Source organism: Hemicordylus capensis, chromosome 2, assembly GCF_027244095.1.
Source record: "Hemicordylus capensis ecotype Gifberg chromosome 2, rHemCap1.1.pri, whole genome shotgun sequence".
NCBI classification, from domain to species: Eukaryota; Metazoa; Chordata; class Lepidosauria; order Squamata; family Cordylidae; genus Hemicordylus; species Hemicordylus capensis.
In genome coordinates, this window is record NC_069658.1 from 132,010,785 (window position 1) to 132,028,829 (window position 18,045).

General features: G+C 42.9%; 1 protein-coding gene across 4 annotated transcripts in view; it reads left to right on the plus strand.

Annotated features, from left to right (window-relative positions):
- SMC2 (structural maintenance of chromosomes 2) overlaps positions 1–18,045 on the plus strand; it is a 57,309-nt gene that overhangs the window by 17,939 nt on the left and 21,325 nt on the right. For all 4 annotated transcript variants that reach the window (XM_053297195.1, XM_053297194.1, XM_053297196.1 and 1 more), the window contains 13 exons: positions 3,544–3,582; positions 3,690–3,800; positions 4,212–4,256; positions 4,737–4,970; positions 5,676–5,825; positions 7,384–7,617; positions 9,504–9,663; positions 10,215–10,332; positions 11,769–11,907; positions 12,384–12,503; positions 12,951–13,155; positions 14,735–14,870; positions 15,163–15,287. In XM_053297195.1, the coding sequence (XP_053153170.1) occupies positions 3,544–3,582; positions 3,690–3,800; positions 4,212–4,256; positions 4,737–4,970; positions 5,676–5,825; positions 7,384–7,617; positions 9,504–9,663; positions 10,215–10,332; positions 11,769–11,907; positions 12,384–12,503; positions 12,951–13,155; positions 14,735–14,870; positions 15,163–15,287 (1,816 nt within the window). The remainder of the gene's footprint in view (positions 1–3,543; positions 3,583–3,689; positions 3,801–4,211; positions 4,257–4,736; positions 4,971–5,675; positions 5,826–7,383; positions 7,618–9,503; positions 9,664–10,214; positions 10,333–11,768; positions 11,908–12,383; positions 12,504–12,950; positions 13,156–14,734; positions 14,871–15,162; positions 15,288–18,045) is intronic.

An 18,045-nucleotide genomic window follows, 5' to 3' on the forward strand; every position in this document is an offset into this window, starting at 1 on the left:
GATGGCTAATATTTATTGTTAAATTTGGTATATCGTCTGTTGCCAGTTAAATTTAGGCAGACTTATGAAATATAGTTTTATCTGACTATACTGGGATCAAGATCAAATAAAAAATTGAGGTTAGTAGTTTTGTTGTTGAAACTGCATTTAATTCTGAAATTTGCCTGCTTTTCAAACAAGCATTTAATATAAAGCTTCTCCATACTTCTGAATGGTGCCCCACCCTTTTCTGTATGCACACACATGTACTTATCAATTATTTATTGTACAGGTCAGTATGCACTGATCCTTGCTCACAGTCAAGTATGTATATTGCTTTAAGCTATTAGCTCTCCACTCAAAGTAGGACTCCATGAGTGGGGATGTGGATCTCAACACCAACGTGGCTGGAGATACTGACAGACATCCAGACTAATGTTGAATGTAGTGAAAAATGTTCCACACTGGGGAGGCAATTTGATCCCCAGGAACATATTTTCAGGAGAAATAGCCTCTGCTACCTTGGCAAAGAGACACCTTTTAACGTGGTAATTCTCTTTATTTAGCAGGAGGGAGAGTAACTGGCCCTATTCACCCCCAGCACAGTACCTCCATTGACTGTTGCTGGTGTCTATCTTATGTTTCTTTTTAGATTGTGAGCCCTTTGGGGACAGGGAGCCATCTTATTTATTTATTATTTCTCTGTGTAAACCACCCTGAGCCATTTTTGGAAGGGTGGTATAGAAATTGAATGAACAAACAAACAAATAATAGGTGGTTGCAGAGGAAAGTGGGGTTCTTTGCTGTGTGTGGTTTTTTTTGTTGTTGTTTGGAAAAAATTGCCCCCATTGTTCCCTCTAATTTTTTTTATCTGTGTGTGGAATGAGTTTTGTTCTGGGCAGCAGTATCAAGGCAGTGTGCATTCAGAGAGGGGCCTTCCTGATTAAACCTGAACTGTATCTAAACGCGATCTACCAACTGAAACCTCTGGTAGCCTCCAAGAGTGCAGCTGCTTTAAATGTGACTTGGAATCAGCTAAAGACAAATCATATGTGACAAATAATTTGATTGTGAAGAATGTGTTGTCTTGATCAGGTTTGGGTCCCTTTAATGCCTCGCATGCATTTAATTTTGTGAGTGGTTTTAAAGTACATTTTATATACTAACACTAACAGCAACATGCTGTATTTCAGCTGTGGAGAAAATCTGAATTCCTGCTGGGAATTGTTGGTTCATACTGGGACTATCTTCTCTCAGTTCAAGCTCTTTTTAAGTTTTTCATTATTTTCAAGTAATGCAGGAGGCATTTTTCCAGACCCAGCCTGTTACACTTGCCACTTTATTTTACTTAAAACAAAATGTAAGGTCACACTGGAAGGTTCCTGCTTAGGTGAGAAAGCACATCCAAGGAATTCTATGGAAACTAATACTAAAAGGAATTCCATGAGACTTTTAATACATGAAATTTATCAGAAGGTGTTATATGCATCCTTGCTAACATTGTGAATGAAGTTCTCCAAGCTTGCACTCAGAAGTAAACTCTGGGGTCTTGAGAATCAGAGGAAGGGGCAAGCTTCCAAAGTTCCCAATCTCTCTTTCAAGCGTTAGCTCAGAAAACCTGAGATACTGACAGACATCCAGACTAATGTTGAATGTAGTGAAAAATGTTCTACACTGGGGAGGCAATTTGATCCTCAGGAACATATTTTCAGGAGAAATAGCCTCTGCTACCTTGGCAAAGAGGCACCTTTTTGAAAGTGGTGATTCTCTTTATTGAGCAGGGGGAGAGCAACTGACCCTATCCATCCCCAGCACAGTATCCCTCCAGTGGCAGCTGCTGGTGTCTATTTTATGTTTCTTTTAGTTTGTGAGCCCTTTGGGGACAGGGATCCATCTTAATTATTTATTATTTCTCTGTGTAAACCGCCCTGAGCCATTTTTGGAAGGGCGGTATAGAAATTGAATAAATAATAATAGTCCTGCCTTGGAGTTCTTTTTTGTTTCGTTTTTGTTTGTGAACCCTTTGGGGACAGGGAGCCATTTTTATTTATTTGCTTATATCTATGTATATTATGTATATTATTTGTTTATATCTTTGGGAACCTTTGTTGAAAAACGGTATATGAATATTCATTAAAAAGCAGTGCTCCCTTTCTAAAACATGCCTCTTACTCACCCCTACAGTGGTGGAAGAAGCAGCAGCACTGAGCAGAGCGGTTCTTTCCTTACTCCTGGTGTGCTGGAGCTTTCCCCCCTTCTACTTCCCTTATCCTGATGCATTAAATCATTAGCATGAGGAAGAATGTGTTAGTTTAGAAGCACATGAGTGGTGACTGCTGGGGATTGTAGTCCTTCCAACATCTTTAGTGTACTGGAATAGCCCTTGAAAAGATGACTCCTACCAGCCACTAAGCCTATCTACCTGATGTGCTGAGGAACCAGGATAGGGAGGGCGGCGGGGGAAATCTCCCTGCAGTGTTGCTTTATTCCTAGTCCATTTCACACCAGTGGAAGGGAGGGGACAGGAAACTTACTGTCGTTGCCAGAAAGTAAAGGACACGGCTTTTGGGGAGGAACATAGGAAGCTGCCATACACTGAGTCAGACCATTGGTCTATCTAGCTCAGTATTGTCTTCACTGACTGGCAGTGGCTTCTCCAAGGTTGCAGGCAGGAATCTTTCTCAGCCCTATCTTGGAGAAGCCAGGGAGGGAACTTGAAACCTTCTGCTCTTCCCAGAGCAGCTCCATCCCCTAAGGGGAATATCTTACAGTGCTCACACTTCTAGTCTCCTTTTCATATGCAACCAGGGCGGACCCTGCTTAGCTAAGGGGACAAGTCATGCTTGCTACCACAAGACCAGCTTTCTTCTCCCAAAGACCGGCTCTCATCTCCTTCTCCTGAGTGGTTGGGAAAGTGGCAAAGAAAGTTAGTGGGGGACCTTTCATTTTTCAAGCTCTACATTGGTTTGGAAAAGCTATCCTACTTCTTCCCTATTCGGAGAAGAAGAAATCGGATCATTTCTAAGTTAATATGAGACAAGCAAGAGAGAGCTCATCCAGCTCTAATTCATAATACTGGCAGGGGATACAGCACTAATTCATAAGCGGATCACCTAGTTTAAATATTTGTATTTAACTGGAAAGCCCTTGGCACAGACATCAAAGCTCGTGTCCCACTAAGCTAAATGTACCCATACTAGCCCTGCAGTACTAACTAATCCACCAAGTGGTGGCAGCATCTCCTTCCTTTGCTAATGCCGCCACCGTGGCAGTGTCTCCTTCCCCCTCCATCCTTCCTTTGCTATGGCCATGGCCAGAGCAAATCACATTGGGGTGAGTCCTCTGCCACTGGCCTCCCTCCCACTGTGGGGACAGCACCATGATTCAGATTCTTATCCCTCCCTGTAACTTGTCGCCCCACATTCCCCAAAGGGGCCTTTTCTCACAGTCAGTGGCTTTCTGACAACTTCTCTGAGTATGGGTTTTAGATCTGCCAAATAAGTAATAAAAGTAGCCCAGAAAAGTACATAGGGTACTAAAGACTAATTATGTCTCTTGTTTTAGGGACGAATTACCAAAGTTCTCAATATGAAGCCTCCAGAGGTAAGCAGATCAGATTTTTAAACTTTATTTTCCATTTCTATGTCCTCACTACTGTTTGGAGCTACTTTATTTAACCTGAGATTGCAATACTGAATGCTTTGTTCTAGATTTTGGCTATGATTGAAGAAGCAGCTGGCACAAGGATGTATGAGTGCAAGAAAATAGCTGCCCAAAAAACCATAGAGAAAAAAGAGGCAAAACTTAAAGAAATCTGCACGGTACGGTACTAGATTTTCACAATTGCTTGCTTCTTTTTGTATTGTTGCTTTGTGGATACAGGATGATTGCTAAAGCTCTTCAGTGTGAATTCAGGAGGAGTGGGAGGTCCTTTGACTCTGGGGTCCTTTCCACTTCTCTTCCTTGAACCAATTGTCCAGTCCAATCTTTGGAACAGCAACAAACACAAAAGTATCACATCCAACTGGATCATGACTGAATCAGTTGTCATATTTTCACTGCTGTGACGCAAAACATACTAATCCAGTTGTCATTCTAAAGACCACCTTGTCTCTTGCTTTACTGAGCCACATTTTGGTTTTGTTTTAATGTTCACTAATGTTATGGAATGGTGAGAGCATTTATGAAGTTCGAAATGAAATACATCCTGCTTTTTATTTATTTATTTACAGATTCTGGAGGAGGAAATCACTCCTACCTTGCAAAAGCTGAAAGAGGTATTTTCCATGTTAGCCAGTTTGTGTTTTGTTTTTCACAATTTGGAGAGACATTATGCTTATGGAAGTTGTAGCTTTTCAAAAGCAGTCTATTTAGGGCAAGTGGCTAATAGCTGTGTTATTGATTTGTTATACATCACAGTCATCTGATGAACAAAGCTGTGTTTGTACTCTGTAAAGAGCAGGTCTGTTAGGGATCAGAGCTGCATCTAAGGGCTGGGCAGGGGATGGTTACTGAATGCTACCGTGTGTAGCACCTTAAAGTGGATCCAAAATGGTCTCTGTATATGCGCTTCAATTGTTTTGCTTCTAAAATTCTTATGATAACCAGCTTACATTGGAGGACTATATTTTTGGAGGCCAATAATTTGAAATTTTTGTACAAAATGCATCAGCCTGGTTGGCTATATTTTATGCTCTTAATAAACTATTGTATCAGAGCAATAAATGATGGTTTATCTTTTTGGTTGTCCTATCCAGGAACGATCTTCTTATTTAGAATACCAAAAGGTCATGCGAGAGATAGAACACTTGAGTCGTCTGTATGTTGCATATCAGTTTTCATTGGCTGAAGAATTCAAGGCACATTCTGCTGATGTGCTGAAGGAAATGGAAGGCAATATTGCAAAACTTCAAGAAGAAATCACAGAGAATGAGAAGAAAGTAAAGGATCTTGGCAAAGAAGTAGCAGAAATGGAGAAGAAAAGGGACCAAGTAAGATGGGTTAAGCAACTGTACTGATGGAAGGAATAAGAATCATTTTTGTCTCTAGACTAGTATGTGATAAGTATTAATTTTCTTGTGCTTTAAGGGATAATTCCTTCATCTGAAGGAATAGTAGTTGATATGAAATTGGTATTGTATGGTTAGCTCTTCTGTAACGCAGCAATATAATTGGGATGGGTTTTAGTCCCCTGGTTCAATCCCTAACCATTCCACTTAATAATCCTGGATTATTGGAGCTAAGGAAGCTCTTAGCTGGATGACTGAGTTTGAGACAAGGCAGTCTCAAGGTCAGGAGCCAGTTTATAATATTGGCTCTTAGAGAGACCATCACCTTTCCAGTCAGGCTGAATATGCGATAACTGCTTTGTTCATGATAATGTGAACCCTTAATGTGTAAGCAGCTAATTGCTTATGCTTCAGTTGGCAGTGTACCAAAAAGCTAAGCTGTCTAATAACAAAGGCACCTGTTCCTTGCCAGAGGGATGGCTTTGGGGGTCCTTGCAAAGGTTGAAGGTGTACCCCAAAACACAGTTTATCTTCCTCTCTACTTTCTGACGGAACCTCTTCTTCTGCCTGTGCCAGTGAAATATTCTAGGAAGTGGTGGTCGGGTTCTGTTCCAGAAATCAACACACTTGCAGGATTCTGAAACACTTTTTATCAAGATTGATGATGGCTTCTAAAAATATTTGCAGGAATTTGGTGGTGTGCTTCATTCATTAGAAGAAGCTCTTGCAGAGGTTCAGAGAACTGATACCAAAGTGCAAAGTACCCTTGACATTAAAAAGCAAAACTTGAAGAGTGAAGAAAAAAAGCACGAGGACCTGGTTAAAAGCATGGAAGAGGTAAGTAACGAGAATTATTTGAAACAGTTAAACTATGCACTTCCCGCTGCCCCCTGTATTCTCTTGTGTTCCCGAAGTTGTTGCTTTTGAATAGGGCTGTAGCATACTCAGGCCACCTAATGGTGCAGTGGGGAAATGACTTGACTAGCAAGCCAGAGGTTGCTGGTTTGAATCCCCACTGGTATGTTTCCCAGTCTATGGGAAACATCTATATCGGCCCGCAGCGATATAGGAAGATGCTGAAAGGCATCATCTCATACTGGAGATGGCAATGGTAAACCCTACTGGCACCATCTCTCCATTGGAGATGTCAATGGTAAACCCCTCCTGTATTCTACCAAAGACAACCACAGGGCTCTGTGGTCACCAGGAGTCGACACGACTCGACGGCACACTTTACCTTTATACTTGGGCAGCGTTCTTCTGTTGCAGAAGAGCGACATAAAAGCAAGTTTAAAGTTAACATACAAAATAAACTGGACTTGTTAAGGGAGTCAGGGCTGCTTCACACGTTACAGCTATAATAGGTATACCAGGATAATGTATGCTGTAGCACATGACGGAGATGGGGCCAACCATATTTCCCTACAGCTTACACATGCCTTCAAAAAGGTGTCTATCCCCTTTGCCTGGTACACTGTGTACTTGCTGCAGCATGACTTGTATGTGCGCAACTCTACCCTGTGGTGTTCCTTTTAGTTTTCTTTCTCCTTGTACTATAAAAGCTGCTGCCTTAAAAAAAAGGGGTGTGTGTGCAAATATGTGCTATCTGATGTTGTCAGCCAACACTAAGGGTGACTTCTTTAGTGTCTTCATAAGGATGTGAAACATCATAGACAAGAACTTCAGCGGGAACTCAAGAAATGACTTGTGAAAGTGAGGGAAATAAAATACAGACATTTAAGGAACTTGCTAGAACATCCAGTATCTTAATTCAGGGATCTCCAACCTGTGGCACTCCGGATGTTGCTGAACTACAGCTCCCATCATCCCCAGCCACAACAAATTGTAGCTGGGGGGTGATGGGAGTTGTAGTTTGGCAACATCTGGAGTGCCACTGGTTGATAACCCCTGTCCTAATTCATTTCTGCCACTATTCCCAATGCTGTGCTAAGGCTGTGGTATGCATGCATAGAAAAAAATCCCCATTTGAAGTTGGTAGGGCCCACTTTTGAGCTGGGATCCAAAGAACTGCCTCAGGTATGCCTGCAGGGTTAAGCATATATCCAGTGAGGTATATAACAGTTCCCCCATTTTGAACAACAGAACGCTGTGCCATATCAGAAACTGCTGTTGAGTCTCAAAAGTGGTTGGCCATAAAACACTGGAGGCTGCTATGCTGAGAGACATGAGTTTGCAGCTCCCTTGGGGGCTCAGAACTAACCATGTAGTTTGGATTCAGGCCATGGTTGCTTGATACTGTCACTGATGAGGTAGAGAAGGCATTTCTCTGTTCTGTCAAGTTGGCCGCTGGGCTTGCTGTGTGCATTTTGGCTTTCTAAAATTCATGTAAAACCCGCTTAAAACGATTTATATGTGAACAAATCTTTTGCTGTAGGATTCTAAAGCTTTAGTGGCCAAGGAAAAAGAAGTAAAGAAGATAACTGATGTGTTGAGTGCTCTTCAGGAGGCAAATAAGAAAGATACAGAGGCTTTAGCTGCTGCACAGCAACACTTCAATGCTGTCTCTGCTGGTCTGTCTAGCAGTGAAGATGGGGAAGATGCCACTCTTGCTGAACAGATGATGGCTTGCAAGAATGATATAAGCAAAGCAGAAACAGAAGCAAAACAAGTAAGAATCCATATATGTGTGTTGCAAACACTTTTCTGTGTCCTCGAAAGTCTAAAAGCTTACTGTGTAGGCTTGCAACTGCTGGACTTGCTTACAAAAGTTCTAGCAACAACATATTCATTAGTCTCTTTCAGGTGCCACAGGTCTCTGTTTAATGCTCCAACATATTAACAAAGCTGCCTCTGTACACAATGGTCTGGTTCAGATCTCACACAGAACAATAGTTTAATTCTGGTTCCATACAATAGTCACGCACCTCAGGCTTGCACGTTCCCTGCCTCTTCGCACATGAATGGAGGAAGTTGTAAACCTCCAGTCCTAGTTCATAAAGATTGTTTTTAATTTGGGATTTAAAAAAAAAATACTTTTAAGCAATGGATCTCAGCTTCATGTGCTCTGATTTGTTTGCACACTCTGGTTAGAGCAAGCCAGGATTTTCTGAGTTTGAATATCGCAGCACATCTGGCCTATTCTAAAGCAGAACCAGAAGTTTTCTTCTTCCTTTATTCACATGTGAAGAAAGGAGAGAGGCTTTCAAATCCAAGATTCCTAAACATTGTGCTGAACCAGGTTTAAGCTATGGTTCTGCATGACATCTGAACTAGGTCAATGTGAGTGGTGTGACAATACAATCCGGACTTAGTGAGGTTAGAATTTTGCTTTGTGTTAAGATCCCAGGCTATACAGAGGTATGCTGGGAAGAAGTAATAGTGGAAGAATTTCTTTTGGCAATATTCTCCAAGCCAGCTCGTGCCCATAGGTCAGCAAGAATTAGATTCTAATCCCTAACGTTTAACACAGTTGTAGTTTTGCATATTTAGTATTTTTAAATAAATGCTCATATTTTAGAAATATTCTTCTGAATTCTGGAACCTGTTGTAAATCAAAAATAGAAAAGATTTTCAATAATATGTTCTGTTTTGTTTTGGTGGATTTTGGTGATAGAAAACCAAAAGCTTTGTGTAGAGTTTGGTGACACACAAGCTTTTGGTTTTCTGCCACCAAAATCCACCCAAGCCAAGAGCAGACACAGCAGTGGTGCTTCTTTGACTAAGGCCAGACAAGTGTTTCCTCTCAGGAGACAAGAGCTTTGTCCATTGGTCAAAGAAGCACCACTCTTTTTTGTCTGCCTCGCAACTTTGTGTTCAGTGGAGGAGCCAGGTGCTTGTTGGCTGCTGTCTCTCTGTCCACCTCTCATCTATTATATTAATTCTCCTGGGTGTGCCTTGGAATGTGCATCCCAGCACCCAGCTGATTGGCTGGGCAGTGGACATGCCTGACTGGCTGAGGTGCACCCAGGAGGATTGGTTGCCACGGCCGTGCCTGGTCGCAGAGGCCAGAGGAGGATGGGTTGCCGCGGCAGCGGGCCTGGTCGTGGAGGCCAGAGGTGGTGGCGGGCCAGGCCTGCCCATGGAGGCAAGGAGCAGGGAAAGAAAGTGCAGGGGCAGAAGTGGCGGTGGGGAGGAGAGGCGGCTGGGCCGGGAAGAGGAGACTGGGGCAGAAGTGGGGCGGAGAGGTAACCGCCGGCCGCAAAGAGCGCACAGATGCTCTGAGCAGGGTCGGCTAGTCACCTACATATTTCAAATGCATATATCTTTCACTGTGTTGAATGTATTACAATTTCTGACAGAATAACAAGTACTGTCCTTTCTCTTCACTCCCTCTGAGCCTGTTTGCTATCCCATTTTATCTGTTGCAACAGTGTAATGAAACAGTTGCTTCTACATGATCCACCCATTTTCTCTCTTGAGTATTCTGCTGATTGTAATACCAAATAAGTTAACAAATTCTATTTTAAAGAGTCTGAATAACTTCATGTTGATACAAAAAACAAAACCTGCATTGTACAAACTGGGGCATCGACTTGTGCTGGATTTCCTTTGCAGGCTCAGATGAAGTTGAAACATGCTCATCAAGAGCTAAAAACCAAACAAGCTGAAGTGAAAAAGATGGATAATGGCTACAAGAAAGATCAAGATGCATTTGAAGTGGTCAAAAAGCAAAAGGAGAAATTAGAAAATGAAATGAAGAAGCTCAACTATGAAGGTTTGTTTTGTTGGCCGAATAGTGAAATAATTTTTGGGCTTGATGTAAAGATAGTCCAGGGAGGGAATGAGGAAAACTTCCAAAGGTGTGGCGCTAATACCCCATGCGTAGGAGACTGCTGAGAGAGGCAGTAGTTCAGAGGTATATGTAAAACTTAGCATGGACAGCTTTTTGCATTGCATGCACAAAGATCTCTGAGATTGGCTGTAGTCTCCTGTAGAAAGCATTGGCACACCCAGAAATGCCTGTATTTAAGGAAGATGAGTCTGTGGTAAAACACAGGCCTGCTCATATTTCAGATATGTTAGCCAGCACACATGATGAGCACTTAAACAAGACTGAAGCTATGGGGAATGTTTAAATGGGTAAGTTGTATGGCATTGAAACTGGATCCTAGCCATTTGTGACATCTGAACAAAAGTTGCCACCAGTTTCACACATTCCAGCCACTATATTAGCCTGAGTCTAGGAGCTGTATATTTTCTCCTAAGCAACCTTATTGTGAATCCCTGTAAACAGATGTTCTGTGGATTTTTCTATTGCTGTTCTAGACAAGAAAGAAGAGAACCTTTTGGAAAAACAAAGGGAGTTGTCCCGTGTGGTTAACCGCTTGAGGGAATCCTATGAAACGTTAATGGCCAAGTTTCCCAGTCTACGTTTTGAATACAAGTAAAGTGGAACATTTTGGTCCATTAAAATATATTGCTGACTGCTAATGGAGTATGTGAATAGGCATGGAGCCTTTGCAAGCTCCCATTAAAGGTGTAGGGGGAGCATTTGTGGTTTTGGGGAGGGACTACAAGGGCCCGAAAGTGTTAGTCTGTGTGGGTGGGAGCCTGGCCCCACTCCTGAACCATAAACCACCCCCAAAGAAGCCAAGAGCACATACACTTTGCAGCCATGGAATGCTCTGATGGAAGTTCTGAAAGGAGGCTCATCACTCATCAAGGCACAGCCAATGTTTGGGGGAAGGAGGGTGTGAGAGAATTGGGAGGAGGGAGTGGCAGAAGGAGCAAGAAATGAAGCAACAGAATATACTATACGAAATGAGGGGGGGGGGAGAAAACCATCTTGACGAGACCCTCCCAATCCTACACTTCACCTTTCTGTTGTCCATCAATAATGCTCTATAATGTCACTTCTTCATAAGAGTTCAGTTCTGATGTCATGTGATTGCTGCAGTTCACACTTGTCTTTTTAAGCTGAAACATGGAAGACAAGAAGGAAGGAAAGCTTTGATGGTTTTCCAGACCAAAACATAGAAATTCTATTAAGTTGGCAACATATATTTCAAGGCAGGAGGAACAGGTTCGTTTGGAACTCTAGGCAAACTTCTCTGCACCTTTCCTGTAATGGGCAGGTTTTATTCTTCCATGAGACATTTGTAGGCAAGCCTAAGATGCTTGGCCTGGATCATCTTGATCTCCCAGAGGAGATCTTCCACATCAGTTCTTCAGATGTCCACTAATGGGGATCCTTTAGTGGTTAATATTTTCCCCTGTCCTCATTGAGCCTGGCACTCCATTGGCCCCTGGAATATTAAAGTTAGATACTTTTGAACATAAATTTGCAAGTCAAAAGAAGGACAAGGTGTGCCTTGGGGATGGGGCTCAATGATAGAACATCGGCTTTGCATAAAGAAGCTCCCAGGTTCAGTCCCTTCTCCAGGTAGAGATGAAAAAGTCTACCTGCTTGAAACCTTGGAGAGCTTCTGCCTGTCAGTGTAGACCAGTGATTCTCAAAGTTGGGTCCTCAGGTGTTATTGGACTTCAACTCCCATAATCCCCAACCAAAGGCCACTGAGGCTGGGGATTATGGGAGTTGAAGTCCAATAACACCTGAGGACCCAAGTTTGAGAATCCCTGGTGTAGACAATACTGAGCTAGATGGACCAATGATCTGACTCAGTATAAGGCAGCTTCCTATGTTCCTAAAAGAGCATCTTGAGTATGTCCCATAATACCATCAGTCCTGGAATTGGTTCCTCCACTTACATGTTGCCATATACATTGCTTCTTAAACTAATATGAGAAACTGTCTTAATCTAAACTGCATTTATTCAACATCGACTGAATTACTACTAATGAATGTTGCTTTATTTTCAGGGATCCAGAACAAAATTGGGACCCAAGTCATGTGAAGGGGCTTGTTGCATCTCTGATTACTGTGAAAGATGTCTCCACAGCCACAGCACTAGAAGTGGTTGCTGGCGGTCGACTCTACAACATTGTGGTGGATACAGAGGTATGCTTAATGCAAAGTGTACCCAGCTTTTTAGGGTTTCTACACATTATGTAGCAACAAGCCTGCATTTTTCCACTGACTGTAGGCTTGATGGGGACTTGTAGCCAATCCTGGCCCTCATTAGTGCACTTTACATAATCTTATAATCTACATAGAGATGAATAAATTAGCCAGGTGTGACTTAGCCCTTAAATGAGATCGACCAATTTGAAACTTTTAGCCCAGGGGTGGGAAACCTTGGCTCTCCAGATGTTGAAGTACAATTCTCATCACTCCCAGCCACACTTTTTTGTGGCTGAGGTGTTTGGGAGTTGTAGTTCAACATCACCTGGAGAACAAAGACTGCCTACCCCTGTTTCAGCCTATCAAAAGGTGTATCCTATTAATGCTACAATTTAGCTTTAAAATTAGCACCAGCTCTGAATAGATTAGTACTTAAGCTGGGAAATGTTTAACCTTTTTTTCTTTCTGCTTAGGTTACTGGCAAAAAGTTACTGGAAAAAGGTGATCTAAAGCGTCGATACACCATTATTCCACTGAACAAAATTTCAGCATTCCGTGTTGGGAAAGAAGCTATCAAAGTTGCCAAAACCTTGGTATTCCTTGCTCTTACAGAGTGTTTTGGTTAACTGTTTTGAATATATTTCTCTCTAGGTGTGTGGGGGTGGGAGGGGGAAGAGGGAGAGTCTGTTGGTCTCTCACATGTGCCCACAGTGCAGAGCAAGCTAGATAATGGTTTTCTTACTATGGGTTTTACAGCTCTAGTTTCCATACATACCTTCTCACTTTAATGGTTAAAATGCCTCTGTACAACAGTTGCCTTGAGACTGGAACAGATGGCTTTGCTCACCATCTGGACTTCATGGTCCTCATTCAAACAGTGGGTTGGTGGGAGGTCTCCAAGCAGCCAAGCTAATCTGGCAGATTCCCACCCAGTATCTATATCGTATATTTGGATTGAAAGAATGGGGGAGAGTGAGTTCTCTTCATATCATATTAACACTGACCTTCTCTTCATACTCTTAATTAACATTGAATGTTAGGTTGGTGACGACAATGTCCATCTGGCCCTTACTCTGGTGGGATATGAATCTGAAATTCAGAAGGCGATGGAATTTGTCTTTGGGGGCACGCTGGTTTGTGATAACATGGATAATGCCAAGAAAGTCACCTTCGATAAAAGAATAATGACAAAAACGGTCACTCTTGGTGGAGACACCTTTGATCCACAGGGCACTCTGAGTGGAGGTAACTGCTGTTTTTTCACATTTTATGTCTCTGCTTTTCTGCTGTACTGAAATGGCTTTCTGTTGCTTCTGCTAAAAGCTATGTGTAGGGTGAAGCAGCCTAGGGTTCTAACACCTTCCATCTGTTATAGAGTTGATTGGTTAAATATGTCTGTCACAGTCTTTGTGTGTATTCATATACTCATGTGCATCACTTGATGACTTCAACAAGTGATAAACTTCCATATGTGACATGGTGGCCACTCTCTCCTATTGACTTAAACTGTCTCTCTGTCCAATTGGTTTTGCCCCTCTAACCCTTCATGACGATTACCATTCTATATGGACTCAGGCAACTGAGATGAAATTAGCTACCCTGGGCTTCACCCCTCTGTCTCTGATCAACATGAGATACAATCAGGCAAAAGGTATCATCAAACAGTGCATCACAGACACTGAGTGTCAAGTGGATCTCAGCACGGTCCCAAAGTTTTGTATAAGTGAGGAGCTTAGATATATGGCCTCTCCGGCAGCATACCTTTCTAAACTGGAGGCCCCAAACCACAGATGGGCATTCACTCTGGCCCACTGCCATGGTCTCCCCTCAGCAGTAATAGTGGGTCGATACAGAATGATCCCGTACGCAGAGCGATTATGCCCCTGCAGCTCAGAACAAATTGAAACCACTGAGCATGTCCTTCTATACTGCCTGTTCTACAGAGACATTCGTGCCACCCTTATTTCCCCACTGCTGATCAAGCTTCTGGGGCATACGAATCACTTCTATATTCAATTGCTGCTATCTGACTCTAACCCCCACACCACAAAGATCATTGCCAAGTTCTGTGCGGCTGCGATTGGCATCCAGCGAAAGATAGCTGATGGGCTCCCCTAATTTGAGTCCTGATAACACTCGCCTCCATATTCTTCGTATCATATTAATTGCGCCATGGCAATGCATAATATTTTATTAGATTAATGTTGTGTAATTTCACCATTTAACGTATTTTAGTGTATTTTACCATTTAGTGTAATTCCGTGTAACTTTACCATGTTTAGTGATAGTCCAACTTATGGCAACCATTATGGTTTTAACCATTCTTAATTTTAATTCTAGCTTTTTACCACATATGAAAGCATTTTCAGCTATATTACTATTTAAATTCCCCTTCTATCTTTTCTGTGCATTTTATTATGAAAAAGTATGTTTAGCGGTTTTAGTTTCTTAGTAGCTTGTTTCTTTTTAGTAGCTTGTCTTTTAAAATTGTAATTATTTTAAATTTTAGCCTTTTCACAATAGTTATCATATTTGCAATCACCTCTATCAACATGTAACTTTTCTCCAGTATTACCTTCATTTAATGTGTAATTTTATGCTGGTCTCTGACCGTAATAAAGCTTGATTCTGATTCATATGTGACATGGCCATCCCGCATTACAGGGTTACATCTTTCATATTCCCTGACATTCTGAAGATTATTCTATTCAGAATATCTGGTTCACATGCATATCTGCGGTGTAACTGAGCAGTGTTACATCTCTTATGTGTGTGTGACTTGATCTTCGTTCAGGCTGCTACTTGTCTCTTTTTCATGAGCCAGGTGCACGCTCACAGTCTGCATCAATTTTATCCAAGCTTCAAGAAGTGAAAGATCTGCAGGAGGAATTAAAAGCAAAAGAAGCAGAGCTGCAAAAGCTAGGAAAGGAACTGTCCAGTCTAAAGGGGACTGCAGAAAAGTAAGTGTTGACAATGGATTTTCTTTGTATAGAAACTTTGAGTAGGAGGAAAGTTCATTTTTCTAGGGCAGTATGAATATTTCATAATGCTGTGTGGCAGAAATGGTTGAATCTTTTTTTTCTAGATCCAAATCTGTAAATAGGCAGCAATTGTGAGCTTGATCTTAAATGGATGTTGGCTGCAGTAATTTGTTAATCTTGATTAGAAAATATTACTGATATCCTGTTAAAAGTACTGCTTGCATGAAATATTCAAGTGAAAAGTTGAAATCTCTTTCAAACCTCTGTTAAGATTCCGTCAGCTGAAGCAGCAATGGGAGATGAAATCTGAAGAAGCTGAACTGTTGCAAACCAAGTTGCAGCAAAGTTCCTATCACAAACAGCAGGAAGAATTGGATACACTGAAGAGAACCATTGGTAAGCGGGGGAATACACAACAGCTTACATGCACAGCATTGCCAGTGGAAGAAGAGGGTTAGTGCAAACGTGGCACCACTAAGCCTGTGGAGAAGGCATTGTTGAGGGATCTTCTGCCATGATGTGGGCTGCAGGTGAACAGAGGTCACCTGCTAGTGGAGCATTGCCCAGTTTCGAAGCTCTTACACCTCCCGCAGAACCCACCTGTGGCACAGTCCACATCCTTGCTGAGAGTTGCTTGACCAGTGTTTCCTGAAACAGGTTCCCAGATGTTGTTGACTGTAAATCCCATCATCCCCAGCTGTAATGGCCTTTGGCTACAGATTATGGAAGTTGCAGTCAACAACATCTGGAATCTTTGTTACAAGAACACTGCCCTTGACTCATGGCAACTCCTTTTCAGCAAGTTCTGGAGGCTGCAGTGGTGCCAAGTGTTTCTAACTTTCTTTCTTCTGCTGGCATTGCTGGGTATGTGAGCCAATGGCAGTGGGTCTTGAACTAGCTGTAAATGATACAATTTTTGAGTCTGCAGGACATTTGCTTAGGGTAAAGAGAATTGAACATGAACATTTTTTAAAAAATGCTGATTATACTTAAATTTGGAAACAGTTTGATGGTTATTGGGAGGGAGGGTGTGGGATTTGTTGGGTTTATTTTGCAAAAAGTTATACGCTCATTTATTACTTACATAAGAAGTAAGAAAAGATGAAACGTTTACACACACAAAAGAGAGGCCAAGTTCAAGTCGTAATTTGGCAATGTTGTCTCTCTTTTGCTGCTATGTCAATTTCTTGATGGACTTTAAACTTTAGGTTTAAAGCAAAAATTTCTCCTAAAGGAGATTCATCCTATTAAAACTTCACTAGCATTCTCTGCTGCTGGCATCCAAGGGCATCTCCTTGAGTGGTTTATGATTCTCCATGTGATCCCTAAGGTAGGACTATGCAAATTAGAGTCTTTAAAAGGTGGAGAAACATGACCCCAGCCCGTTCTTTTAGTCCTGCATGGCTCCAAGGCAGTTCTGCTCAGCTTTTGCTCAAATCTTGTTTCACTTTCATTTCTGGCTCATTCTTGTTCATAGGTTCTCTTTGCTTGCTGTCAGATTGTTTGTCCTTTCTTTAAAAAAGAAAAAAGAAAAAGGAACTTCTATCTGAACTTTTCATCTATTTACTCCCCTTCCTCCATTCTCCCTCCTCTATCTTGACTGGGCTCCTAGCCCTCTTACTATCTCTGCCTTTGTAAGGAGCATGCTAGGTATGTGCTCCACATACGGATTAGAAAAAGGGAAATTACAGCAAGGCCTTCCGAAGCCCCTCCAAGCAACTGGCGAGCTGCCCCAAGGACTACAAAGCCGAGTTTCGCTTTCAAGAGCAGAGGCCTCCCAGTAGGACGCTCACCCCACTGCTTAGCTGCTGGGAGGCGTTCCTGAACTCCTTCCCACTGAACCTGGCGTTTGGTTAAAAAGAAGAAAACAGTGGAGCAGAGCACATGCCCTGCCAGACAGATGATGGGCAGCACTCCGGAGTTTTCGCCCACTCATTCGGCACAGCAGAGGAAAGGAGCTTGGAATAGAGCACACACCCCACCAAACAGCTTTCGGGTGGCACTTCAAGGCTCCTGCCCACTCAGTTGGACACTTTTCTTGGGGGCCATCCAAGTCCAGTCTTGTTCCCACCCTCCACCAGCTTCTAAGGCCGAGAGTCTTTGTTTTACCCAATGCCGTGGCTTCCGCCTGCTCCCCGAAACCTTGCAGAGCACGCAGCTGCTGATACCTGCCCCCCGCAAGCGATCGTGGCCTCTACCAGTGATCTGCAAGGCACAGCCCCAGAAAAACACAAGGCAGCCTTGGAAAAAATCGATGGCCTCTGGGAGTGCAGGATCGTGCCAGAGGGCAGCAAAAATAGCATCCACCAGAACCGTGGTGACCAGGACTGCTGCAGCTGGAACAAGCAGTTGGTGAGCTTGGCCCATGTTGGGCCTTCTGGTTCTTCTACCGCCCGCCCGCCCCCCCCCCCCCCCCCAGCTCTCAGGGGGATCTAGCCTCACCCAGCCCACTCATACCCTGCAATTCCTCAATCAAATGCCCTCTGATATGCCACCTACATGGCATTCATGGTTTGAGGATCTATTAGCACATTCCTTTGACCACTATGGGCAGTTAAAATTATAAATAACAGGCCTTCATCTCTGACTCCACCCTTGACTCCATGAGACTTGCTTCAAGAACAGGAGCTGCTTAAGTACTGGGCAGCCGGGATCTGTGGTTAAAATACTGGTGCGTAGACGCTGCATCTAAGACCAATCTGACCACAGTTCCCTTTGATGGGAAAAAGCTCTTTGGAGATTCAGCCCTAAAAGACATCCTAATGGAGTCAAAAGATATGAAGAAGGCTATGCCCTTCTCATCGCGTAAATTAGTCCGCCCACAAGGGAGACTTTTTTCCACCATTTTCGGTCCTCCTTTGCTGGCAGGGAGTGGGGTTTCAGGTCCCAGCATCCCTTCTGGGGCACATCCAGACCTTCAAGACAGGGGTTTGGGAACAGGGCTTCTTTCACCACTCAGGGCAAACAGGCCAAAACAGCAATCCTTACTGGGGCGGGCTGCCCCTGAGTGGTTGCCTCTCCTCTCACTTACACGTTTGGGAGGGCTCCACCTCAGATTGTTGGGTTCTTGGCTTAATAAATGGGGGCTACTGCATAAAATTGACCAAAAAACCCCTCACCGCCTCCTACCCACTCTAACCTCCCACCTACCTTC